This window comes from Teleopsis dalmanni, chromosome 2 (genome assembly GCF_002237135.1).
Source record: "Teleopsis dalmanni isolate 2A chromosome 2, ASM223713v2, whole genome shotgun sequence".
In the NCBI taxonomy this organism is placed as follows: domain Eukaryota; kingdom Metazoa; phylum Arthropoda; class Insecta; order Diptera; family Diopsidae; genus Teleopsis; species Teleopsis dalmanni.
This window is the reverse complement of record NC_051847.1, coordinates 58,691,757-58,705,800: the sequence shown is the minus strand read 5'-3', so window position 1 is coordinate 58,705,800 and position 14,044 is coordinate 58,691,757. Positions and strand designations below refer to the sequence as shown.

The window sequence follows — 14,044 nt, the reverse complement described above, 5'->3', positions numbered from 1 at the left end:
TTTATATATATACTAGTAGATGACCCGGCGAACTCTGTTCCGCCTTAAAGGCAATAAATAAGCAGTTTTTTTTTAATTGGAAAAAATACCTACATTAATCATTCATAATTTATTTGTGTATTTTAGTACACATCGCAAATTATCTATTTGTTGACCTCTGTTGTTCGCTCGACCTTCAGTCCTTAAATTTGCAGTATTTCGTATTCTTCTTGCATTACGGCTTTGTCGGGAAAGATTCGATCGTCTTGGTCGCGGCATTATTAAAAAACTAAAAACTCAAATTTTCAACCATACCATACATTATAATTGTTAATTATTTATTTTGTTGAGTTTGCAACAACCAGGTAGTTTTATTGATTAAAAACGATATTTATTGCAACACAAACTTATATTGATCTAATACAACTTTTAAAAACACATTAACTAAGTTATATTTCTATCTGTTAAATTTTAATAAAATATTTTCTTATATCAAAAATTTGATAATTTCAAAACCTACTTTGTCGTGAACGGGATAAACAGGTATCCTATGTCCTTCTCCTGGCCTTAAACTACCTCCCTGCCAATTTTCAGCTAAATCGGTTCAGCCTATGTCCTTCTCCTGGCCTTAAACTACCTCCCTGCCAATTTTCAGCTAAATCGGTTCAGCCGTTCTTGAGTTATAAGTGGTGTAACAATAACACATCTTTCTTTTATATATATAAGATTTAACCAAACGGTATTTAATTTCTCATTCAAATTTATAATATAATCATCACTTAAACCAATTACATTTATTGAACTGTAGAACATAGGTAGGTAGGTTGGAATGGCGACCTTGTATCCCAAAAAGCCCACTTGAGCTCAACTGATGGCCCATTGTGATACCACAGGAGTGACGTTGGTATGTACATAGATTTAGATCAGTATACATTCAACGCCAAACGAAGGTAACGACTCCCCCATTAGGTAAAACTGTAGAACATAACATAAACAAATCTTAGTACTATATACAGCGTCTCATTTAAGTGTAATTTAAATAAATTTAAAGTTCATATGTAAACAATTAATTTATAAAACTTCATTATATTTAGTGTTCCGAAACACTAAATAGTGGAAATAGTGGTCCAAAATATTTTAGAGAAGGTGTAAATTAAACACCACACCCTACATACACCACTGTTGATATTGCACTGAACTAAACAGTATTTTATTTATTTAAATATTGTTATGGTTTATACTGTTATATTTATTTATGGTCAATTTTAAAATACCATCTTATTTTAAATAACAAATGACAACATCTGCTCTTAAACTTAAAGCTATTGAAAAATGAAAAGCAATAAAAAGCTGATAACTGCGGCCATAATTCTATCCTAAACCTTTTCAGAACATCTTCAGAAATTAACTTCACCATTAAAGGTTAATGACTACGGGCTTTAATTCCATCTTTAATTTCATCAGTTCTTCTATAGGAATTAATCAGGTTTAAAGCTACTTTACAATGAAAAACTAATGACTAAGACCACAAACCCGTCCTGTCTTTTCAGTTCCTCAGTATTAATTATATCTTCCAATTCTTAATTTCAACAGCTAAATTCAAACGTAAATAGTTGTCAAGTAGTACGTGGTTTTTAAGTAGTCCCTCAGTAGAAGCGAGCCTAATCATTTAAACTTATGGCTTTGAGGTGAGTAACAGGATAAATAGTGATTTCTAAGAAATATGTATATTTATATACATATATTATAGAATATTATAGAACCTAACACTGATATTATATTCCTAATCAATATAATATATCCATATATATATAAATATTTATATAAGTATTTATATTGTTATGAAGTGAAACTCTTTTAATGTTTTTCAATTCACTTTTTGGACGGTTGTGAATTTGAATGAATAACTTTGAACATGATGCCGGAGATATCACAGGCAGTTACTAGAAGAGTTAGCCATTCAGACAAAATGCATCACTGTTATAACCTAGCCTGGAGAATAGTGTTCATAAATTACAAAAATTTGAAATCAGGTGTCTTATAGAACACAAAATCCTCTTACAAAGTACATAGGTACAATGTATTCCACTATGATATATACAAATAATAAAAATATGGAAAAAATAATGTGTAGTAGTTGTTACATCTGCTACATGTAGGATGTATTAATAAAGTGCAGTGTTTGTATATGGCAATGGTCAGATGGTCTGCATTTCAATTAATAAGGTATTCTTTATATTATTTGAGTCTTATATACACTGCATAATCTTTGCAATATGTTATGTAATAAATATCTTGTAATACATATTCCAAATATAAAAGATGTAACCTATCAAATTAACTATTAGATCCAATCACATTGGCACGTCAATCTTGGTTACTGTCAACTCTGTGGTTTGTGTACGTACTGTAGAGATGGAGCTATATATTATATTACACATAGCATAAAGATATACCACTTATATATGACTTAAATATGTCTTAAGAATTTACAAAATCACTTTACTAACAACTTTCTAATGGTGAAATAAGATTAAATAATGCAAACATTGATTCAATGGACCTTAGTAGACCTTATAGGCAACATATTCTTTAGTTAAAATCCATTTGCAGTCATTGAAAATATCCTTTTAAAGATTTTTTCAAATTATTCAGAGTAATATTTAGTCTAACTTGGATGAATGGCACCTTCAGCCTTATTGGTGCATAAAAATAGGGAGTATTTTTCCGATTTACTATATTTATATTATAAATAAATTGTACATATATATCATATATATATTCTTAAGGATTATTAAAACATACTGACTTATGAAATCAAATAATATTGTTCCATTTCCGTCTATCTTCGTGCTTTGCCATCTCTTAGTAAACGATGACTACACCTGTGTGATATTTCAAATATAATTTTATTTAAAAAGTAAAACTGAATGGCATGGCATTAAAAATTCAGAATAAATTTATTCATATTTGGTCTATTAAAATAGCTGCTTGACTATTAACCAAATTTGCACACAAAATAAAACTCTTAGTTATGGCAATTTACGGCGTGAAATGTCACTTAAAATTTAATCGATTTTAATTGCTTAAAATTCACAAGCCATCGTCTGTTATTAATAAAAAAATTTTATTATTTTTTTTTCAATTTAATTATTAGCACAAATTGTTAACATTTTTTACTTTTATGCATAATTACGAACAAATTAGAGAAAATAGTGTTGTGACTTCCATAGTTGAATATCAACTTTGTAGTTTTAGTATCAGATAATGATAATAGTACTCAAATATTTATATATAGTACATACCCATAGTTTTCATATATATTATAATGAAGTTATTCATTATGATTAACACTAACGTTTAAAAGTAATAATAATAAAATACGATATTAATAAATTATTTATTAAGCTATAATTTAGTACATATTTGATTATTTGGATAGTCCAAGTTTGGGATCTTAAATTATGCTTACAGAATAAAAGGAATGCATTCAAATGTAATATAATATAAGCCTCCATACCTGGATCAGTATCTAATTGAACAGACAGTTGTGTACCAGTTTGTAGCACGTATTGTAACATTAAATATAGGTATAAAAATATAGGTTTTATATCAACTTAATCCCGACCTATCAAGGTAATGTGTATGAATTGAACCACCTCCAAGAGCTAAGAACTCAAAAGTATACTAGAACTGTATATTAAGTAAGATTAAAAACAAAAAAAAATGTAATTCTAAAAAAAAATGTTATTCTAAAGAAATAATTTATAAAATTCGGCTCAATATTTATTATACAATCAAATACAAATTTAATTTTATTAAAAAATGAGTCCTACATTTTTAACAGAAATCAATTATATATTACTGGGTATCAAAACTGTGGACTTACACGAACCTAAATATTCATCTTCGATCCATCGCTTTTAAAGATGGCGGATCCATTTATAAAATGTTATTATTGTAGACACAATTTTTGAAGATGACGTGATTATAAAGCCACCTCGTTACCACTCTCCCAACAAATTTCCGTCGTTACCACTCTTCCAATATGGTTACCTGTATGTGTATTTCAAACAGCATTGGTAGTCAATTTAACATACAAAATATACTTATAAAAGTTAAATAAGTTTTAAAAATCCATAACAAAATATATTTATGTTAGTATGTTTTAATCTACACGAAAATAAGACCATTCGGGCGCCAAATAAAACTCGCGCACCACAATTTAGACCCCAAATGATATTATGTTACGTCTAATGTATTCTAGTCGCCTTTTACAGCAAGCGTGTCTTACCTTGGGAATATTCTTATTCCCACCAAGTACTAAAAACTTATTGACTCGGATATACAAGTAACATTTTCAAAATATACACAGAACTGTAAAAGACATCACTAAGAAAGTTAGAGATTATAATTCCAAAATAATAAAATAATCTGTCGCTTCTTATGTTCTACCCCCTGATATTGGAGTGTGATTGCAGTCAGAAGTCTTTCACACTCTGACAGCTGAGTTATTCTCAACACGTGGTTTTAGAGGGTTCAAATCTTAGAGTGTGGCTTTCGATGCTTTCCACACCTACCGCAAAAAATAAAATATATAAATAGTCGTTCACACAAGACATGAAATTTATCAAAGATGTTTTTACTTGACTTTGCATATTTGCGAATTTATAAGAAAAGTTGGATTAAAGTTAAAGCAGAGATGTTCTAAAAATTTAATGAGAAATATTTGTTATAATACTATTACATGTACCATTACTGGATTAAAAAATTAAATTGTACTAATCACAAAAAAATGTATGCGTTTAATAATATATATATATACATATATATATATTGTAATATAAAAAGTGTCCACATAATATTATTGAATTTGATGTTTTTTTTTCTTCTTAAATTATTTACTTTGATTTATTTTCTGTTGCAAATTGCCTAGAATATTTCTGAATAGTCAACAAGACAGGAAATCTGTGCACATGATGGAGATCATCCAAATTAAAAGGGAAAAAAATTAAAATCTTCGAAAAAAAACTAAAAACTCAAATTAACGAGTAGCAACGAAGCGTTTCAATGCTGAAATAAATCAGAATGTTGCTGACATTCGGGTGTCGCCCGTACCCATAGATCTCTCATGCCTTCCCGGTCTGTTATTTAATTTAACTTTCAATTTCTGCGGCATTTAGCATTTTATAGTCTGCCTTCAGCGAATTTCTATATATGTGAGTGCTGTGTACAACGAAAATATTTAATACCAATGACGAAATAAAAAAAAAAGAAACAGCGTTATTTACTGACAAATTGTTTCGAATAATTGAAATATTTTGGCGGCTACAAAGAACATAAAATATAAAATAAATAAATTCTCAAACAACGCGTACAAATGAAAGACGATTGAATTAAAATTCCTTCCAAATAATTAAAATTTAATTTAGGGAACAGAATGTTTAAATATTACAATTTTTAGTTTTGCATAAAAGAAGATGAAATTATCTCTAAACTTGTCATACTTTGAAAGCAGAAGTTTGTAGTATTTTACCAAAGCAAAGAATATCATATGATATTACAATGACCTCTAAAGAAATCGTTCATGTCTTACCATTTTTTTTTTAAATTTATATTCATTACTTTTATTTATTTATCAAATTACCTATAAAAAATTGGAAGAGAATTTTATAACTATTAATTGGTTGTTACGGATATTAATAAATTATATTGTGAATTTAACCATATGACCTCAAACCACAAAGGAGCTCCCAATACATAATAGGCAGTATCAATAAAAAATAGAAACAAAAAAACTGTAGCTGTGTTCATTGTTTAACCAACAATCAACACGCCCACTTACGAAATTCATACAAAACAGACCAAGTAACGAACTTTTCAAGGCAGTGCAGCGTAATTGTGTCATTACCTATACAACGTTATGCTGGCAAGGCACTGTACTTCCTTTCCGCCGTTGCCGGTGGGTAATGCTCATGAAAGGCTTACCCATGCTTACCATGCCAAATGAGCCCAATCGTTGTGGACGTGTAATTAATACGTAGAAAAGGCAATTGTTTACACAAATTAAATTACAAACTAATTACACACTTGTCAATTTATTATTGCTTCGAAATATGGTAATGAATACTTGCAGTTAAGGACATAAACATCATCAATACAATGGATAGGTTTCGATAGTGTCATGCGGTATATGAAATTATTCGATTTTCATATCATTTGAAAGTTTAAAAAAATAACAAAAACGTTATAAAAATTAAAACTGTAAAGACCGACTACTGATTATAAATATCCACTAAATGTATTATGTTAAAGCACACTCTTCGTATGTGGATATAACCTTTCAAAAATGTTAATGCTGCTTAAAAAATACTTAATATTTTTTTAGATAAATCAATACTATGGATTTAGAAATATTACATTGAACTAGCAGCCTTGTGCACCAAAGCTCACCAGGGCACAAATATTTATACTTTCTGATACCAGTGTTAGTAAGCAAGACCTAAAGAAATACCTTAGCGGTAGCAGTTCGAAACATCAACGCAAGTACAGCACCCTTTGAGAGGGATAAAAATAGAAGATAGAATTATAGACAAGCATAAATGTACATAAATTAGAAATCGAAGTCTAGAATCACAAATAAAAATGGATTGTGTATGCACAACGAAAATTATCTCATATATCTCATAGTTGTCTGTTGTGATACTCCTGTTCGTACTAGCTTTAAAGATAGAACTTCTAAACTCCAAACGTACGAACAGCGTCCTTTAAGAAGACGACGAGCTTTAGAGAGTTATATATGATTATGAAGAATGTAACCTCGAGTATAAGAATTAGAAAGTGAAGTCGATAAGAGCAAATGAAAATGAATTGGGTATGCACAGTGGAAACCATCTCATATACCATTGTAATGTAACTGTTCTTATCATATTTGAGGGCAAAAGTTCTAAGAACCCTCCCTCCAAGCCCTCCAAGTGTTTACTACGATATCTACTTTTTCCTAAATACATGTATTCATATCTACCTCCAAGAATACAAAATATCCTGACAAAAATTACGTAAATGCAATACTGTTGTGATATCTCATTGAGGCATTGATACCTAATTGTAAGAATTTTAATATTATCTGGCCATCTGTAATACGATTATACCATTTTAAATGGCTTATGAAATTAAAGCTCGAGTTTGAAAATGAAGGTGAGTATATACATACATGTTAATCGCCAGGTTTTTAAAAAAAGTCACTCTCTCCATCTTGCAATTCAGACTGATATTTGAATTAAACTGTAAAGTGACAGTTCCCCAGTCATTTTATAAAAACATTTACATAATTTTTTTAAGATATGCAAGTAACTTAACAATAGTTCAACTAATCAGAAACACATTAATATTAATTTATATTTGATTTCTATTGCTTATAATATTTATTAATCTAATATTTTATTTAAAAAATCTATTTACAGCATTTTTATACAAAAATCACATATAATAATCAGGTGGTGGAAAATTATCTGGACGTCTATTGTTATTCGAACCAGGAGGTGGAAATAAGTCGGGATTTGGATTGTTATTCGAACCAGGCGGTACAAATAAGTCAGGATTTGGATTTTGGTTAGGATTTGTGTTGGGATTAGGAGGAAATGGCCTTACATCTGGAACAACAGGGTTAACTGGATCGAAACGTGGACCTTGTACTGGACGGAAAGGCAATGGCATAATACTACCAGGACCCCCACGTGCAAGCGGATCCAAATCTCCCCGTCCAACCCCTAGCGGATTAAATGGGTAACGCGAACCGACATTTCTTTTAAATAAAAAATTATTAATTAATTAAACAGTTAAATACTTAATCAAAATCAAAAAATATATTATAGTTAATAATTTTTTTTTGCAAACACAGTAACAGAGCACTGTTACTAACATACTAACAGTACAAACCGGCAATAACAAAATACATTTACCCGAGATCATGAATACCTCTATCTTTTTTAAAAAGCATTACCTCAAAATTGGGGGATTATGAACTGGTTGAATACTTCTTCTATCAGTAGTATTGATTTGAGAATTGTTAGGTTGACTATTATTTGTACTAGTTGGTGTTTCATTTGTTTGTTGAGATGTAGTATTCTTATTAGGAGGTTTGAATACCTTGAAATTAAAATAATGAACATGCAACAAATTACTTTTGTAACTATTTTTAAACTTACTGGATCAATTAATTCCTTCTCATAGCGATTGCATATAAAAGTTGCCGTTGGAATTAATTCATTTATATTGATTAATTTAATATCATTTACTACTGTGTTTGGTTCTAACATTATATTAGAAACCACTTTCGACTGAGCAACAACTAAATTTATTATTAGACTCTCCTCAGATATGACACCCAATAGTACATATAACTTATTATGTACTAAATATCTCAAAGCATATTTAGTCTCATCTTGATTCCAGTCATTCGGTAATGTTTCAGAACCAACTTCTTCATTAGAAAACGACATCTATTAAAATCAAAACTTTAACAATTATACATTATTTCTTATGAACTAAAATCAAAATTCCTTACTTTATCTCCATTGCCAAGACATCGGAAATCAAAGTTTTTTGTTAATACAAAATGAGCCTGAAATAAAAAAAATTTAATTTTTGCTAATTTTATATTCTAAAAAACCTGATTTAAAAATATCAACTATATTTTATAACTAATAATTATAATTAAATTTACAAAAACAAATATGTATAAATTTTACACAAAGATAGTTGTACTAAAAGAATTGTAACACCGCTCATGCTAATCAAAGAAGATAATCCTGATCTTGACCTCAAAAGCCTTAAAAAATTGGTGAGAAATGTTAAATAAAGGTTATTAAATTCATGATAATCTGAAACAATTTCACAATTTTAAATTCCAAATGCTTAGATATGAATATGGAGAAATTATTGAAATGACATCAAAAATATTTAAGTGCCTTTATGTCGCACACAACAAATGAACTCTGCAGGAATGGGCAAATATGTGTACTATTTCAGAGAATTCTAATCTGTTTCTGTAGATGAAATCGAAAATAAACGCTAGCTAGGAGTAGTTAAGATGATGTAGTTCTGTTACATATCAGGTTATTTTCTTATGCATGATCACATATATAGTACTTTTAATTGCTCTTTAAGTCCGGTTTAAACAAAAAGTGGTGCGCATTAATTTTTTTTTTTTATGTTGTAGTGTCTTTTCCTAACACCGAACTAAAAGGGCTCTGAAAAAGCGTTAGTTTTAACCAAAGTTAGTTTTAAGTAAAAACCTAAATAATTGATTATTGATTATAAATATGAAGAACGCATTTTCTAATTCGGCTACATTAATCCAAAAGTTTTGAACTAACTTGATTTATTAAAAAGTCAGGAGAATAGATTATAACTCCTGTGCCCTCATCTTTTTTTGATAGTACACGCGTATCGTATGTCGACTTCAATATTTTTTTTCTTTTACTTACCAGTGCTATAAGTACATCTCCTTTTTTGTTAACTTTACCGACTATGCTATTATAAAATAGATTCCAGCCATAAAAATAGCTGTCATTAGTTTGATTAGAGATTGATTCAGCCATTTCTTTCCCTTTTATATTTATTGGAATATTTCTTTTGATTTGATCCTGTATGAATATCTTGACAATATACTGGAAATATAATTCTAAACGGTCATTTTGAATTTTGTAATATGAAATTACAAAAAAAAAAATGTTGAACAGTTTAGTTTTAGTTTGACATATAACAATAATTGCCTTTATATATAAAAATTTAATTTGGAATTTCGGTATACAATAATATCAAAGAGAATTGATAAAGAACATAAAACTGGTCTTTCATATTTTTAAAAAGAATGATCTTAAAAATCAGTAACCAGTTTGAAGCTAAGTGCACTTTGTCTGTATCCTGCCTTATCGACTAGTGCAAGTGACCACTACTAATGGCAAAATAGTATATGTCAAAACACTTGTCATTCAAATATATTTGTTTATAATTGATGAAATTTCAAAATTTATATTAGCTTATTATATATAACACCCATTTCAGTATTTATATATATTTAAAATAGTTTTTTAAATTTTAACAGAAATTTATTTGATATAAATATGACAAGTTACTTTGTTAATTAAATAAAAATCACTTTCAACCACCGACACAAATTTATGAAAAACTGCTGTTCCTGTTTAAACAGAAATTTATTTAAACAAATAAAATTTTAAAATTCATATATTTATAATATATTTATTTATAAATTAAGTGTATACAAATTAATAATTTTAGTTACACATATATATACATTTAATATAATTTATATAATTAAATTAATTTAATTAAAGATTGAATTAATGATTGAAACTAAATGCCTTGGAAAATATTTCTTTTTTTAAATCGAGCCACATTAAGACGTGGTTTCTGTTTGTTTTTTAAATTTTTTGTTTTATATATTTTTCTTACATATTGAAAATATAAAGCTTTTGAGTCGTTATACTTGGTTGAAAGGCAATTCCAAAGACGCATTATACGTTCCTCATCTTTTGCTATATATTGAACATTGAGCTCCAAATCATCTCCGTGTGAGTAACCGCTTATGTTAGCCATATTCGAGCCGGGAAATTTTTCAAAGTTCACATTACGAAATTTCTCTGCACAAAATGTAGACAAGTTATATGTATTGTAAGATTTACATTTATCAGTCAGTTCTTCGAGTGATAAGGTTTCTGTTACACCATTATCCTCACACTCTTTATTATCATTACAACTTACATTATTCACACCTTCAGCACTATTTTCCGCCTCCATATCTGTATTTGGTAGCTTCTTTTTCTTTAATTTTTTAACTTTCTGCTCAGTAGCTAAGGTATTTACCTCAGTTTCAACAGTTGAAATTATATTATTAATACCATCATCATTCATATCTCCTTTTTTTGATTTTTGCTTCTTTTTCTTTTTAGTTTCTTCACTGTTATTTTTTAATTTTAATATATTACTTTCTTCATTTTCTAAAGAAACAATTTTATTTAGAATTATATCTTGTTTTATATCTACTTGGTTTGTTTCTTTTAAATCAGACAAGTTTTGATTTTTATCTTTTTTCGATTTCTTTTTCTTGCGTATTGTATTATCTTCTATTGATATTTCTTCACTTCTAAACTCTTCGTTTTCCAAATTCACTTCAGTGTCATCAACTTCTTGTTTTTTTGATTTTTTCTTCTTCTTACGTGCTTTTCCTTCTGTACTTTCTATTTCTTCATCAATTTGTTTTTCCTGTTCCGTTATTAAAGTTTTTTTCGTTTCATCCACATCACGTTCTGCAAGTAAACCATCTTCACTTTTCCTCTTTTTTTTCTTGAATACAACCTCATTTTCGTCCGATTCATCCTGTAGTTTCTTCTTCTTATTTTTTTTTTTACTGCTCGACACCTCCATATTTTCAATGGTTTCATTCGGTTCTATTGTTTCTGAGCGTTCCTTAGACTTCACTTTAATTTCCTCGCTTTCTTTATCAGTCGATGAACTGCCATCTTCATTGTTAATATTAACTTCAACTTGCCTTTTTCTAGCATCCATTTTCTGTTTAAAATAATCACTAACAGATAGTCCTGTAGATATAATCAATGGATTCTCAAAAACCTCTTGTTTTTCTTTTTTAAATTTATTTTCATTCGCACCAAGCTGTTCATTTATATCTGCCTTTGGTATTTCTTCAGTTTCGTTACCTTTCTTACCAAATATATTTGCCAAATCCTTTTCACTATACTGTGTTAAATCTTTGCCTCTCGTAAATTTTTTATAATGAACTCGTGCTCTACTTTTTTTGGAACGCTCCTCTAACGATTGACCGCTAAGTTTTTCTTTTAGTTTTTTCTTTTCTTTTTGTTTTTCAGTTGCTTCCGTTGAAAAACCAAATCCAACACACCGCTCTTCTTCGGATCCACTCTCATTTTGTTCATTATTATTCTCAACGTCATCAGTATTTAGTGATTTTAAAAAACCATTGAAGTCTTCCTCATGTTGTGTCCACTGATCGTCGCGATTTTCATAGCCTAAGCCTGAAGCATCATTTTTAAATTGAACACGTACAAAATCCTTTGAACCATCTTCTTGCGCGCCAAGGCCTTTCTCTTTTGACCAACCCATCTTTTTTAAAATTTTTGTACCAAAACGTGAGTCATCTAAATTAAAAGATATTAATACAATATATTAAAAATTTAGAACTGAATATAAATATGAACAAGTTACGAAAAACAACTTACCATCGTAAAGCGCTTTACCGCGCGGAGTTAATGTGTACTTCTTTCGAAAACGTCTATCCGCCAACATTGACATTTTGATTTATTTGTAAATATTAACTAAACTTATGTTTTTATAACTTCAAACAAAAAAAAATTAGATGGATTTATAAAAAATTAAACTTAAAATTAAATAAACTAAACAAATCCGCAATATCAATAGCACGTGCAGACACTCAGCAACAACAACAGGGTTGCACTGCTACATATTTTAATAGAGTTGCCATTTGTTATAAAAGTGAATTATGCACTACAAAGCAGAAGGTATTTTATGTGCCACAAAGTATATGCGGTAGATACGTGTAAAAATTATATTTTAAAATAAACAAAGTATCTATAAATATGAAAATTATTAAAAATGAGAAATTAATACGAATTTTTATTATTATTGGGCTTAGGTCGTTAATTTAACTGTACACTTTTACACTGAAGATGGTCCACGAAGTAGACCGAAATATCTACCATATAACAAGTAATTTCTTAAAAAAATTAATAACAATTAAATATATTAATTAATAAGCAATTTTTATTTAAAAATCATTTTTAATTTTTATATGTTAAATTAACGACAATTACAATTAAATATATTAATTAATAAACAATTTTTATTAAAAAATCATTTTTAATTTTTATGTGTTAAATTAACGACCTAAGCCCAGTAATAATAAAAAAACGTATTGAATATTGATAGTAATATCAATTTATGGGAAATTTGCTGTAAATAGTTTACAAACACAAATGTATTAATATGTCTCATAGGAAATTATTAATATATAGATTTTGTCCACTTATTATTTATTGAAAAGAAAACTCTATGTAGATGTTGAAAACAACAACATACTGATATTTCTGCTCTATATTTCTTTTTGTTGCAATTCCGTTTTCTCTGGTATACCGATTTGACAATATATTTTAGTAGAGCCAGGGAGTTTTTCCATCACACTATATATCAATATACATCATCAAGATGTACAGGTTTAAAGTTGTGAGCTTATAACATTGAATACAGCAACAAAAACTACAATTATCATTTAGCCCCAAGCAAAATACGTAATATATAAATTGATTACGCTTAGCGACAAAACTAGTCTTTTTTATTGTTTGTTTTCTTGATTTAAACTGTTTATATAAATTTGGGTCTGCTGAGCTTAAATTTGCAACTCGTTTTTCTCCTAAACATTTAGGTCTGTGACAATAATAGACTAAAGCACAAAAGTCAAAATTTTAAAGAGTTAATAAAACATGTTGTGTTTAACAAACGCAAATTTCGTTCTGAAAATCGAAAATCATACTGTTTTTAGTTTCAGAAACAAAACATTCTTTAAACCAATTCTTAAATAAATTATTGTTACTCAATCCTACCTATATACAATCTATTTAACAGGACACTATTTAATATTCTTGCATTTCTAGACTCGGAATTAGAATAATAGTTTGTTTTAGGGAAGTTTTAAAAACATTCCGGCTCTAATTGCCATTTTTTTCTTTTATTATAAATATCATATTTTTTTAAAAGTCTTAACGTCTCAACGTCTTTTCTTTAAATGACAGATTGTTTTTGTATGACTTGCTGATTCTTCTTATTCTCACATCTCGTTAACATATTTTTTTATATTTTGTTTTTTTTTTCCACTAAACGGTCTAATATTTTCTTTAAGATCGAGTTTCGATTGTATGATGTCTTTCTGGAACTAATGTTAGTTTCAGAAATTACAGACTGTCAAATATAATTCATATTTTAAAAAAAAAGTTTT

The 14,044-nt window shown here is 28.5% G+C and overlaps 2 protein-coding genes across 2 annotated transcripts; both read right to left on the bottom strand.

The window, feature by feature from the left end:
* Nucleotides 1-7,398: 7,398 nt before the first annotated feature.
* LOC119681428 (proteasome inhibitor PI31 subunit-like) lies at nucleotides 7,399-9,688 on the bottom strand. Its single transcript, XM_038094615.1, has 5 exons — nucleotides 9,468-9,688; nucleotides 8,546-8,602; nucleotides 8,187-8,480; nucleotides 7,982-8,127; nucleotides 7,399-7,783 (listed from the first exon to the last, which is right to left on the bottom strand). The coding sequence occupies exons 1-5, from the start codon at nucleotides 9,579-9,581 to the stop codon at nucleotides 7,459-7,461; spliced, it is 936 nt and encodes a 311-aa protein (XP_037950543.1). The 5' UTR covers nucleotides 9,582-9,688; the 3' UTR covers nucleotides 7,399-7,458.
* Nucleotides 9,689-10,918: 1,230 nt separating this feature from the next.
* LOC119674653 (PIN2/TERF1-interacting telomerase inhibitor 1) lies at nucleotides 10,919-12,471 on the bottom strand (the record flags this gene model as incomplete). Its single annotated transcript, XM_038085802.1, has 3 exons — nucleotides 12,255-12,471; nucleotides 10,964-12,173; nucleotide 10,919 (listed from the first exon to the last, which is right to left on the bottom strand). Coding segments are annotated over exons 1-3 (1,284 nt in total), but the record flags the coding sequence as incomplete, so codon positions are not given.
* Between the last annotated feature and the right edge of the window lie 1,573 nt (nucleotides 12,472-14,044).